The sequence below is a fragment of the Martes martes genome (assembly GCF_963455335.1).
Source record: "Martes martes genome assembly, chromosome: 10".
Taxonomy (NCBI): Eukaryota; Metazoa; Chordata; class Mammalia; order Carnivora; family Mustelidae; genus Martes; species Martes martes.
Genome location: NC_137898.1, coordinates 47,388,178 through 47,401,223, shown reverse-complemented (window position 1 = coordinate 47,401,223; position 13,046 = coordinate 47,388,178). Strand labels below are relative to the sequence as shown.

The window sequence follows — 13,046 nt, the reverse complement described above, 5'->3', positions numbered from 1 at the left end:
TCCTCTCAGTTATTTGAGGTCTGTTTTTCCAAAAGAGCTTTTCTCTAGAGATTATTGATTGCGAATTCTGTGTGACTCCAACAGGAGTCGGGTAGGCTTAGGACTTAAAATTTATTCTGAGGCACAAGTGCTGTGAGACTTTTTTCCTTTTGGTTGGTTTAATTTCATCTCTCCTGATTCTCCACCTCCCCCACCAAAATTTGTGGATGTTAGGAGCGATGCCAGGCTCCGCCCTACTTCTCTTTTGTTCCTAGAACCCATGCTGGATGTTCTTCTCAGCAGATCTGAATACTAAGCCTTGGGAGCTCAAGTTTATACAGGAAGTAAGACTGTCATGAGTGGCTCTGCTGTTGTGTGAAGCAATCCTTCAATTACCTTGATTTCCCTATGCTTTAATTCACCTGCTTGATCCCGAGCTTGGTCTTCTCTGTTCAGCCGGGTGGGATATCCCTTGGCTCCATGCAAGTCCTTTTCTATGCTTGCTTTGCTTTAGTTGCTGTTTCTTCTGCTATGGCTTCTCTGTCAGTTTAGTCTTGGTGGTTTCTTCTAGAAATAATTTCCTTCTTTCCTTCCATCTCTCCCTCCTTTCTGCTTGTTAATGGGTCTATTTCTTCGGATTGTTATGAATTTATTATTTTATCATTATGAAAAATTTGGACATAACATACATGTATCTACTCCCTCGCATAAAGAAAATGTAAATACAGTTGATGTTGAAAGCTCTTCTCTGATTGTATTGCACTCCCTCCTATGCATCTACTAATTATCCTGTGCATGCATTTCTAAACAATAAAAAGCATTGTTTTGAATGTGTTTGAGCTTTGAATAGTGACATACTGCATGAATCCTTCTGCATCTTGTTTTTTTCCCATTCATCATGGTTCTTTTGTTTATTTGTTCTCTTAGTATACTATCTTTTCTGCTGTTTTAGTAGAGTTTGGACAGGGAAGATAAGTCAGCCAATGTATTTCTTTCTGTGAGATTTTTTAAAGGGAGATTTAAGCACCTTTTGGATATATTGTCACTACAGACATGGAAGAGAAAGGACTTGGTGTTACCTCTTCTTATTCCAACTGGTGATGATAGGTGAATATGATACTTCACCATGTTATACAAGCTAGGCTATTGAGTCTTGCTGCTGACCTCTATTTGGTGTTATAAATCCTTTTGGAGACAGAGAAATAGGATTCATTTGTATGTACGGTTTAGCAGAGGTTTAAATGAAGATTTGGGTTCTTATTGCTGGAAGGAATTTTTAGAGGTCATTTAGTACAAACTGTACTAAAGAAGCCCAAGCCCAGAGAAGGTGAGTGATTTGTCTGGGGTGATCCAGGGGGAAAACAGGGATCAGAAGCCAATTTTGCTATTCATTATTCTTGCCACCTTACTACCGTGAACCAAAGATTAAAGTCCCCTTTTCTTAACATTCGACTTTAATTTTTGCCTGTCCTTTAAAATATTTCGAGGGGCGCCTGGGTGGCTCAGTGGGTTAAGGCCTCTGCTTTCGGCTTAGGTTGTGATCCCCGGGTCCTGGGATCGAGCCCCGAGTCGGGCTCTCTGCTTGGCAGGGAGCCTGCTTCCTCCTCTCTCTCTGCCTGCCTCTCTGCCTACTTGTGATGTCTGTCAAATAAATAAGTAAATAAATCTTTAAAAAAATAAAATAAAATATTTGGATACCAAGAGATTTTTAGTACATAAGAATTAACATAAATCTTTGAACTAATGTTTATTTGCTGTGTTTTGCTTAGGATCAGAATGGTTTCAATCCCAGAATACTATGAAGGCAAGAATGTCCTCCTCACTGGAGCTACCGGTTTCCTAGGAAAGGTACTTCTGGAAAAGTTGCTGAGGTCTTGTCCTAAGGTGAATTCAGTGTATGTTTTGGTGAGGCAGAAAGCTGGACAGACACCCCAAGAACGAGTAGAAGAAGTTATTAGTGGCAAGGTAAGTGGGGGAAAATGATCATTTGGAGGAAAGAAAAGAATGTGTTTGTATGTATAATTATTGTAATCATCAACAGCTCAGTTTATTTGAAAAAAATTATAGAAAAAAAAATCCTACAGGATGTCAATATACTAGGTATGACTTATGATCAGTAGAAGAAAAATAGCTTTCCTCTGTGATGGGCAAAATTGTATGACAAGTTCTAAAATACCTGTATGTTAGATATTTAATGTGTTTTTAGAATATTTGAAACCTATTACTTGTAATTTCTAGATATTTTAGATAGTATCCAGAATAATAATTAAGAGGTAGTTTCTAACTAGTACCTAGTATGCTGTTAAGCACTGTCCTTTTATAACACTTAAAAATTTGTAAGCACTGACTGCTCCCCACTACCGTGTTAAGAAGTAGCAAAGTCACATATTCCTATTTGAGAAATAAGAACATGATGACAGAGGGGTCATTTAGGATACAAGAATAGGTCATACATTTTGAAACTTTAGAAAAATATATTCTTAAGAAAAAATGGAAATGAGCTGGTGTAAAATTATCTCACAGTCATAAGCTTTGAATTCTCTCTGAATGAATGAATTTATCTGACATTCATTGGCAGTAAGTTTAGTATAGTAGCTGTGTAATTTTTTGGTTAGTAGGTAGTATCTAATATCTTTTAATCACTTGTAATTAGTATGTTTTAATCTCCCCTCCTAGCAACTCCCTCCCCTAGTAAGAGGTTATTTATTGTTACTCATTTCTTATATTTCAGAAAACATTTACTGTACATACTCAGTGTTGGGCACTTGATTTGTTGCAGGGGGTTGAATTCAGGGATAAATAAGATAGAATCGTTGCCTTAATGGGCAAGAGAGTTTTTAAGGAAAAGGAAGCAAGAGGGAGTATAGAAGTGGCAAGAAAAACTTGATAGGAGCAATTACTGATGTAAAAGTCTTGGCTGGAATTGAGAGCCTAACTAAAATGTCAGAGGTTTGGCCATCTCCTGTGGAGGCTCTAGGGCAGTGGATCTAAAAACTTTCCTCCACAGTAAGTCTGATTTTTAGAGGAAAAGAATACCTTATACTTAAAGCCTGAAATTTTATTGAACTTTAGTAATTTACCTAATAATAAATTATAATGAGTTTGGATGTCAGAAGCTCCTCCCTCCTGGCCCGGCCTCCCAGTTGTGACAACCAAAAATGTCTCCAGACATCACCAGATGTTCCCTTGGGGGAAACATTTCCCCAAGGTGAGAACCACTGATGAATGTCTCTGAGAAAAGAAACTCCATTAATATGGTGGTAGGTTGAACTAAAATAATTGACCACGGAATAAATTCTGGAAGGGGAACAAAGTATATTAAAGAGGCCATTAGTGAACATAATAAAGTAGGAACTGGTTGGGGTGCCCATGGATTAAACACACTGGAAGAGATAGTGTTGAATAAAGAGATGGAGGCTAGAGAAGGGAAGAGTATCAGGTCTGAGATGTAACTTATGAAGCAGCATGAGCCTGTCTATCTTGTTGGTTTGAGATACCTGATATGAACAGGAGTTAAAGGTCATTGGCAGTGTGGGAGAATGAAAAGTGTAAATTCAAGGTATTAAAAGTACTTTTCTGGTCATTCCTCAGGTTGCTTTTTTTCAGCCTGCCCCTTAAACATTTATATTCTTCAGATTCTATCATAGGCCTTGATCTCTTCTTATTAGATCCAGTTAGGTGATTACTCAGCACCCTTTATTTTACATGAGACGGTTGTATTTTAATAGATTTGGAAAAAGCTTTATCTAGTCTGGACCAAGGGTGCTCATCACTGCTGCTATCTGGGTGATCTTCTCTTCCCAGGGCTCCCTGTATGTGATTAGTAAAATCTATGTGTAGTCTGGCTCTTCTCTTCCCTGAACTCCAGACCTGCAGACCCAGTTACTTCTACTAGACCTGTGTTCTGGGTGTCCCACAGGCCCTTTACACCCAACATTCAAAAACTGGACTTGTGTCTCCATAACTGTACTTTGTTCTCTTCCCAGGTCTTCCACTTAATTAGTTTATTCACTTAACAAAAGTTTATCATGTTTACATCTTGCCAGGCACTCAGCTAATTGGGACCCTAGTGCTGAATAAAATAGATGTGATCCCTGTCCTTGTGGAGTTCACACTTCCTTATCCCTCATATTTAGTCACTGGCTAAGTCTTATTGAATTATTTTAACTCCCCAAGTTTAATGCTCTCTCACTTCTAGGTAGTTATACATGCTGCTTTCTCTGCCTGGAACACTGTCGTTCTATTTTATAATTTTTGGTCCTTTTCCAGCTGGGTTAGTTTTTCTCCTGCACAGTCTCATAGCACTGTAATATTACCCCTATTTTATTACCTTTAACATAATATTTTAATTGTGTTTACTTGTCTGGCTTTTCCTATCAGATTCTAAATAGCCTGCAGGAGAGATTGTTGGTTTGTTTTCTCAGTGTCTAGGAGGTGCCTGGCTCATCTGAAATGCTTTGTAGATGCTTGATAACTAATATAAGAACACATAAATGTCAAAATCACTAGATAACACTAGTGGAAGGGAACAGTTATATCCATTAAGGGAGTGAAAATGAGCATTATATATGCTGTATTGATTTTCTTCCCAGATTGAGATTCTCTGCTTAAACTACAAGTATGAACTTTAAATGAAGTGAAGACTCAAAGTGTAATAGAGCAGTGATCTGGAGGTAGCATCTGTATTTCTTTATAAAATCTGAGATGAAAAATTAAATTTGACTCACAGTCGAAATGTCTTTACCCTATAATCACCTTAGGATCTAACTGATTCTTTAGTTGATTTATTTCTTCTAGTATACTTAAGGAATATTGTATATATGATATTTCTCAAGTTTGTCCAGATTCTAATCTGCATATTTGCTTACAAACTTTTGTTTTCTTCAACATATTTACTTTTTTTTCCCCTCTAAAAATGTTGTAGGTTTTACAGATTTAATACAGATCATGAATCATGGTATTTTACTGTAATCTACTGTAACAGAATAAAACCAAAATAAAATGAAGTGATAAATTAAGATCTGGATTTTAGAAATCTGAATGATCATTTTAAACATTGTCCCGATGTCAAAAAAAAAAAAAAAAAAAAAAACATTGTCCTGATGTCTATACTGCTTAAGTCTATTCTGAGGGACAGTACAATATAATCTAGTCAGCAAAGGTGTGGACAGTTCAAATTTAATTGCAAACTACCAGCTCTGTGTCCTTGGTAAGTTACTTAACCTCTCTGTGTCTCAGATTCCTCATCTGTAAAATGGGGATAATAATGTAGGTGTCTTGGGGTATTTTCTGTACACAGTAGTAGCAGTTAGGAATAGCAGTTTTAGGATTAACATAGTTGGAAGTTTTCAGACTAGCAATCCTTGGTGGGGTGCTGGTGGGTTTTATAGAAAGTTGAAAAATACTGCCCTAACATTTTATCCCCTTGGATAGCTCTTTGACAGATTGAGAGATGAAAATCCAGATTTTAGAGAGAAAGTTATAGCGATCAACAGTGAACTCACCCAACCAAAACTGGCTCTTAGTGAAGAAGATAAAGACATCATCATAGATTCTATCAATATTATATTCCACTGTGCAGCTACAGTAAGGTTTAATGAAAATTTAAGGTAAGTAAAGGTATTTATATGACATTTGAGCTTCAGCATCATTTAAAAATTTGAATTCTTTTTAGTGAAATCATTCTGAAAGTGATATAAAACTGTTTGCCCTATGTTAATTGTGGCTTTCAGTGTCTTAAAGAGTGTTAAGAGAATTTTCTTCTTGTTATCAGTTTAGAAACATTGGGCAACTGGTCTGTATATTAGAAGAAGTTGCCTTGAATTTAACTGTAAGGCAGGGAAGTATGGAGTAGGAAGGAAGTTTTCCTTCAGTAGGTTTGTTGGTCTTATCAGCTAAATAGTGTTTGTTTCCTAAATAGTGTTTGTTTCCTCTTTCTTTCAGAAGCCTATATCTCAGTGGCTTTATTTTTTTATTCTGCACATATCCATCTGAAAATTAGAAAAAAAGAACTCAGGTTTTGCAGAGTAAGGTAAAATGGCTTATAAATTTAAGTCATACCTTCTTCTTTTTTTTTTTTTTAAACTTGGTAGCATTATTAGGGATAGGCAACAGTGGACAGAAGTTTAATTAGAAAAATAACTTAAAAAAAAGAAAAATAATTTGGACTTCTGTCAGGATGCCTGTTTCAAGAAAAAATAACATTTTACACGTTCACTGTTTTTAAAAAATCTCACAGGTCTGCATTTCAAATAATGGTTCTTAATTTAGAGGATTCTTTTTGATGATATGTTTAAAAATACTGTTTTTTAATGTTTACCTAATTGTATAGACTTACACCAGTTAAAATGGGGCAGACTTTTTTAGGATTTAAAATTACTTGAAGCCCTTCTTAAAATGTTTTTAAATTAAATTTTGTTTATAAAGAGTTTTTAGGGGCGCCTGTGTGACTCAGTGGGTTAAAGCCTCTGCCTTCGGCTCGGGTCATGATCCCAGGGTCCTGGGATCGAGCCCCGCATCGGGCTGTCTGCTCCGCAGGGAGCCTACTCTCTCTCTCTCTGCCTGCCTCTCTGCCTACTTATGATCTCTGTCAAATAAATAAATAAAATCTTAAAAAAAAAATAGAGTTTTTAGATTATTTCCTGTAAAGTCTTTAATGTAGAAGTATAAATCTTAATTGACATTATATAATGTGACAGTTCAGCACCAAAGCATATAGTAAGTTTTGCCTGTATTCTAGGTGAGGGCACTGTGATAGTCACTTACATTTCTTTAATAGTACTTTATAGTTTTCAGGGTAAATTTTTTCATTCATTATTTTATGCCATGCTAAGGTTACCACTGTAATATTGTGGGCAAGTCCATTTTATACTTGAGAAAGTTGAGACAGCACTGTGTCCTGGATAGGACATGAGTTTTGGAATTACATACCTTAGCTCTAACTTTGAGTTTATCATTTATTATCTGGTGATAATGATTTATTTACTTTCTAGTTGTATTAATATAGCCATGATTCAAAAGTGACAAAAGAATCTCAGTAGAGCTATAGTAATATTTCACTTTCATTAAAAGGTATGTGTACATATATGTGTATTTATATACATTTTTGATACTTGCCATTTACTGTCCTTGGACAGTATGATAACAGGTAGGTTTTTAGTATTAAATCATAATCTAACAGATATTTCCCTCCATAGTTCTAGCTTTCATTGTTTTTCATAACCAAAAGAAAATTCACACAGCCTTATGAAATTGTTTTCATTAAAAAAAGGTATATATTTATTGGATAATTGTGGTATAGTCCCCATTAGCTTAAAGGGGGAAGTTTGGTGCTTTTAAAGGGGAAGTTGATTTGCAAACAGAACATTAGGGTGAAACTCCTCAAAGGAACCTTTATGGAGAATGACCAAAGTACAGTCCTTTCAGGGAATCTTTTCTCTTTTTTCCCCTTGGGGTACGCAAGTCTACCATTGAGGAAAGGGAAATCTTTTCATTATTCTTTCATCTTTTACTAGCATCTCATAGCACAAGGAAGATATATAGATGAATAATAAAATTTATTGCCTTGTTAAGGCATCTGTATTTACTGATCTGTATTTACTGATATAAATCTTAGTCATTACATTGAAATTATTGTTTTCTGTGAAGCAGTTTTAATGTATATTGATGTATAAGTGGTGATATTGCAACATTAGATTTGGGCCAGACATTTTAAAATAGTGTAGGCTGGCATATAATAACTGCTTAAAAAACACTCTTCATAGTCTTTTTTTTTTTTTTTAAGATTTTGTTTATTTATTTGACAGACAGAGATCACAAGTAGGCAGAGAGGCAGGCAGAGAGAGAGGAGGAAGCAGGCCCCTCGCCGAGCAGAGAGCCCGATGCGGGGCTCGATCCCAGGACCCTGGGATCATGACCTGAGCCGAAGGCAGAGGCTTAACCCACTGAGCCACCCAGGCACCCCTTCATAGTCATTTTTAACTTTAACTGCCACAAATAAAAAATGGCACAAAGACTTTATTGCCAAGGCAAAAAATAATCCAGATTTTACTCCCAACATTATACCCAATATTTTGGAAGAAGCCAAGAAAAATTGTACACAGGTTCTATTCGCAGAGTCCTTATAGTCTAAAAAGGAAGATAGATTTGCTTAAATAATTGTAAGGTAGGATAGAAAGTAAGGAGTCACTGAAGAGCATTTAATTTCTGTGAGAATTGAGAGGTGGTAGAGCTCATTGATTTTCAGATATGATGGTTTATAAATCTTGAGGTGGGAAAAAGTGGGTAGATTAGGAATTGTAAAGAAATACTGACAAAAGATGAGGGGAGAGTGATATTGAGAATAATGAAGGGAACTTCTTAGTTGATCCTAGGGTCTGGTGTCTCTAAGGTAGTAAAGAAAGTAAAGTTAGGACAGTGGAGTTGAGAATAAAGGAGTGTCAAGAAACTAGAGACCGTGATGAGGACAGAAAACAGGCTTACAGGGAGAAATGGAAGGGCAGATGGTGTGGTCTGGGGGAAATTCTTAGTACGAGATTTCAGAGATGCAGCAATTTAAATGTGAGAATATGCGAATATGAACATACGCATATGGGAGTAGGTGTTTTGAAAGGCATGGAAGTAAAGGTGGATGATGAGAAAGGAATAAGAAGCTATTAAGTCTAAAGGGCACCGACTATCCCACTTCAGAATGCATTATATGAATCTTAGGAATTTCTGGAAAATGTGTTAAAAATGCAGAATTTTAGACTCGATTTGCAAAATTCAGAATCTCTGGTTTGGGATAATACCCAGGATTCTTTATCTGTAATGAGACTCCTGAGTATGACTTTAAATTATAGATGTCTGGATACCCTACCGTAAAATTGATTAATTGGTCCCTAGACGTCTGTATCTATGTCTTCATTGACTTAAAAAAAAAATCAGCAATACTGATGAGATCTCATCTAGGAAGTATTTTCTCAGAAGTGGGGAAGGGGAAAGAGATATCAAAATGGTTTGGGGAACTTATTTAAAATATGGTTTTCCAGGGGCACCTGGCTGGCTCAGCCGGTAGAGCGTGTGATTCTTAATCTCGGGGTCATGAGTTTGAGCCCCATACTGAGGATAGAGGTTACATAAAAAAAATAAAATCTTAAATATAAATATATATGTTCATATATATATAATTTAATATATAAAACTATATAAATAAGTATATACATAATATATATAGTTTTCCAGGCTTCAATTCAGATATTACAAAGTGTCTGAGGATGAGGTCCAGCAATCTACATTTTTAATAAGCTCTCAGGTGTTTGTCATGCCAAGCTGAGATCTCTGTTTTAAGGTCTTAGAAGTATTACCAACACAGATTTTGAACCATCCAGGATATCTGCACAAGGCAGATGAACAAGATTTATTGGCAATTCAAATAGAGTTCTTTCTTTTTTTTTTTTTTGAAGTGACTTCTATGTCTGCATTAATGACGGACCATAATTAACAAAGATGTGTTCATTTTGCCCCCTCCTCCAAAAGCTAATGTTATTTGAGATGATTTATGGCTCCATATAATCAAATGATGGGAATATTATTATTATTTTTTGGCTTTCTGATCTAACATGTCAGGGTCTCAGCGTGAAGTTCGGTGGAGTAGAAATTGAATGGTGGTAAAACAGAGTGAGATTATTAGCCTTGCAGAGATACTGAGAGTTACTTATGTAGGTATATAGTGTGCTTTCAGGTTTGTGCTCTTAGGTACAGGAGTAGCAGACAAGGTACAGGAATGTTCTCTCTGAAATTATTCCTTATTTTCAGTGACCCAGAAATTCTGTCACCGTCCTCAGGAACCTGTAACAGAATATCCTTTGTGTACTGCTCCCAAAACATTACTCTCCCTTGCTTCATTGTTTTATAAATGCAAAAGAAAATAGCGTATTGCCTTACAGTCTAGTGGACTGTATCCTCTCTGTGAAATGTCTTTTTTGCTGAATTTCCATTTGAGCAGGTTTTCCCCCCTCAGTTGAGATAAAGAAGAAAAAAGATACATTTGTGATCATAAGACCTCAAGCCAATTACTTCATTAAAAAAAAAAATTCCTTCTAGTACGTTTTCATGAACCCTCAGATACTATTAAAATAAAGGAAAAAATAATGCACAGGACTTTTTCTCTCTTGAATTATTTCTTGTTCTTGGTGACCCAGAACTTGTTGTCCTGTCCTCAGGAACCTGTAACAGAATATTTTCTGTATAGTTCTTCTCAAAACAGTACCCTCCCCATCCCCATTGTTTTCCAAATGTGAATAGATATCAAAGGACTGCTTTATAGTCAAGTGGACCAGATTCTATCGGTGACATATCCTAGCCTTTTAAAAGAATAATTGGATTTTTTTCTTCTTAAATACTGAAAATATAAGAACTTGGGGAAGTATTTAAAAACAATTATAATTTTAAAAACATTCCCTTGTGGTCTTTGAACATACATTGTTTTACATAAAATGTAAACAAAGAGCTTCTGATTTTACTTAGGGAAACAATTTCCACATTTCTAATTTTTTTCATAGTTAAAATTTTTGTGATGTGATGGTATTCCACCATGTTGATATATCATAATATGTGTATAATGTTCACTAGGTATAGCAAATTTAGGAAATTTTCATTTCTTTCTTTGAAAAATTACAGTTTGAACAAGTTTTTCCTTTGAGTTAATTTCAGTAGGTTAACTAGATTAGTAATTTTATCATTTCTGTACTTCCTGGTACTTTGTATTAATCTCTTTTGAGTCAGTTATATCAGTGTGGTCACCAACAATGTATTACTTGGCCAGTTTTATTACAGTATTACTGGGGTTGAGTATATCAACTTTTTTTTTCGTTCAAATAACAAGTAAAAACTACCCACCAGCTCATTACCGTTAGTTATATTTACTGAATGCCTGTTTTAGTGGCTGTTTAGGAATGAATAATGCTAAGTATTTGCAAGCTATTTATTTCATTTAATTTTATACAAATCCTAGTAGGTAGACTGTTCCCACTTACAGGTGAGGAAATTGAGGCCTGAGTGCTTGACTAACTATATTAGGTCCCTGAGTGCTAGCTCATGAGTAGCCCAAGTCAGAATTTGAACCCAGGTCTTATTCCAGAGTCTTGTTCTTAATCCTGCTTTACTTTACAATATATGTATTTTAAAAATATTCATGCAGATTTCCCATGTTTTTATACTTACCATATAATTATTTTAAATGACTCTATTCTTTCATTGTGATAAAATACCTGCTTTGTTAAAGTTTATTCATTTCATTCATAGTAAACATTTATGTTCTCTAGGCTTTTGCTATTACTAGATGAGACTTCATTATTTTTCTGCATATATATTTTGCATTTGAAATTATTTACTTTGGATAAATTTCAATGAGAATACTCTGTAGATCATTTTTGTGTCTTGCATGTGCCTCTTGTGACAAAATATACCTGTTTTATTATAATACACCTTTGAAATTGTAAGCTAGTCTTTAAAAAGTATTTGGATTAATTGCTGCACAGGGAAATAAACATATTCTTACTTGATTATATGTTAATATGACTTAATGTTTCTGAGTTTTCTTTGACTGTTTTACCCTTATTGGTGGCTCTGCCTTAGCATTTTAAAATTACTTGACCATTCTGATTACTTATTTGTAATTCCATATCATGAAACAGTGTATTTTTAAAAATCAAGGTGCAAGAGAAGTGTAACATGACTTCAAAATGTATGTATAAAAGCCAAAGACTGAAGTTACTTGTGTTTATTTCTGGGTAATTTAAACATTTTAATTTTTTTTTTAAATCCTAGTGTGAGGCTTCTTTTATAAAATCAGAATATCTTTCTTTTTAAACTCAACTGATAGAATGGATGTACTTTATATTGAAATAAGATACAAGACCAGACCTAAGGGATCAGTTGTAAAGAAACAAAAATCTCTGTCTACTGGAAATAAAAATATTTTAGCAGGTGAAATAAATGACTTTCTAATTTTTCACTGGGAAAGCTTCCTAATTTTTCATTGTCACTTTTTCTTTTATAGAGATGCTGTTCAGTTAAATGTGATTGCTACACGCCAGCTTATTCTCCTTGCACAACAAATGAAGAATCTGGAGGTATTCATGCATGTATCAACAGCATATGCCTACTGCAATCGAAAGCATATTGATGAAGTAGTCTACCCACCTCCTGTGGATCCCAAGAAGCTGATTGATTCTTTAGAGTATGTTTGTTTTAAACTGATACACATTTGATTTGATCCCAAAACCTTGGACCCACGTTTATCTATTTGTGTGTATTTCTTGGTCTATTTCAGTTTCTCTTTCTTTCTCTCTCTCTCTCTCTCCACCTACACATATCTATACATTTATCTCTTCCTTATTCAACCAATTATTATATATCTACTATGTTCTTACTGTGCAAATTTATATCTGAATGACTGTTGCTGAAGTCAGGGTGGATCTTTCACATTTGACCAGGTGTGAGGGTTGGAGGAAGGTCTCTGAACAACCCATCCATGATATTAGGGCCTCTGTTTTCCAGGGAGTTAATCCAGCAGCTATAAGAAGTGTCTGATACCCATGGAGACTAATGACTTGGCTGTTCAATGGCAAGGTTCTAATTGATTAAAAAATTATCCTTTTTTCCCCTAAGTGGAGAGTATCTGTATAGAGGCCTTAAATTATTAGATGATCCGGTCCCATTCCTTTAAATGACACTCCTAGTGTTATTGTTTATTATCTTTCTGAGGACTAGGATCATATCAGCAATTATTTGAGAAATACTTGTGACTATTTGATAGATATGGCATAAGTGAAGTCAGCAAGGTCAAGATTTCATTTACTTCAGGCTGCACTTTCTCATCAAGTGAACCAAACAAATAGGATCAGAGCAAAAACAAAAAGAAGGGTCTTTTCTTCTTTAGTGGACTAGAGTTATGGAAAATCCTTGGTCCATCTTATCTGAACATATTCATTAATCAACTCCAATAACAGCCCTGTGGACTTCGTCCTCCTTTGTTCTTCTCTGTTTCCCTTAGGTTTCCTTTCTTCTTAGAGATCCTATCCACT

General features: G+C 35.2%; 1 protein-coding gene across 3 annotated transcripts in view; it reads left to right on the top strand.

Annotated features, from left to right (window-relative positions):
* Positions 1–13,046, top strand: part of FAR1 (fatty acyl-CoA reductase 1) — a 67,734-nt gene that overhangs the window by 32,698 nt on the left and 21,990 nt on the right. For 2 of the 3 annotated variants that reach the window (XM_080815608.1, XM_080815606.1), the window contains exons 2-4: positions 1,749–1,944; positions 5,413–5,588; positions 12,020–12,199. In XM_080815608.1, coding sequence (XP_080671734.1) covers positions 1,756–1,944; positions 5,413–5,588; positions 12,020–12,199 — 545 coding nt within the window. In that variant the 5' untranslated portion in view covers positions 1,749–1,755. Of the gene's footprint in view, positions 1–254; positions 324–1,748; positions 1,945–5,412; positions 5,589–12,019; positions 12,200–13,046 lie in introns of all 3 variants that reach the window. The other variant, XM_080815607.1, reaches the window with a different exon arrangement.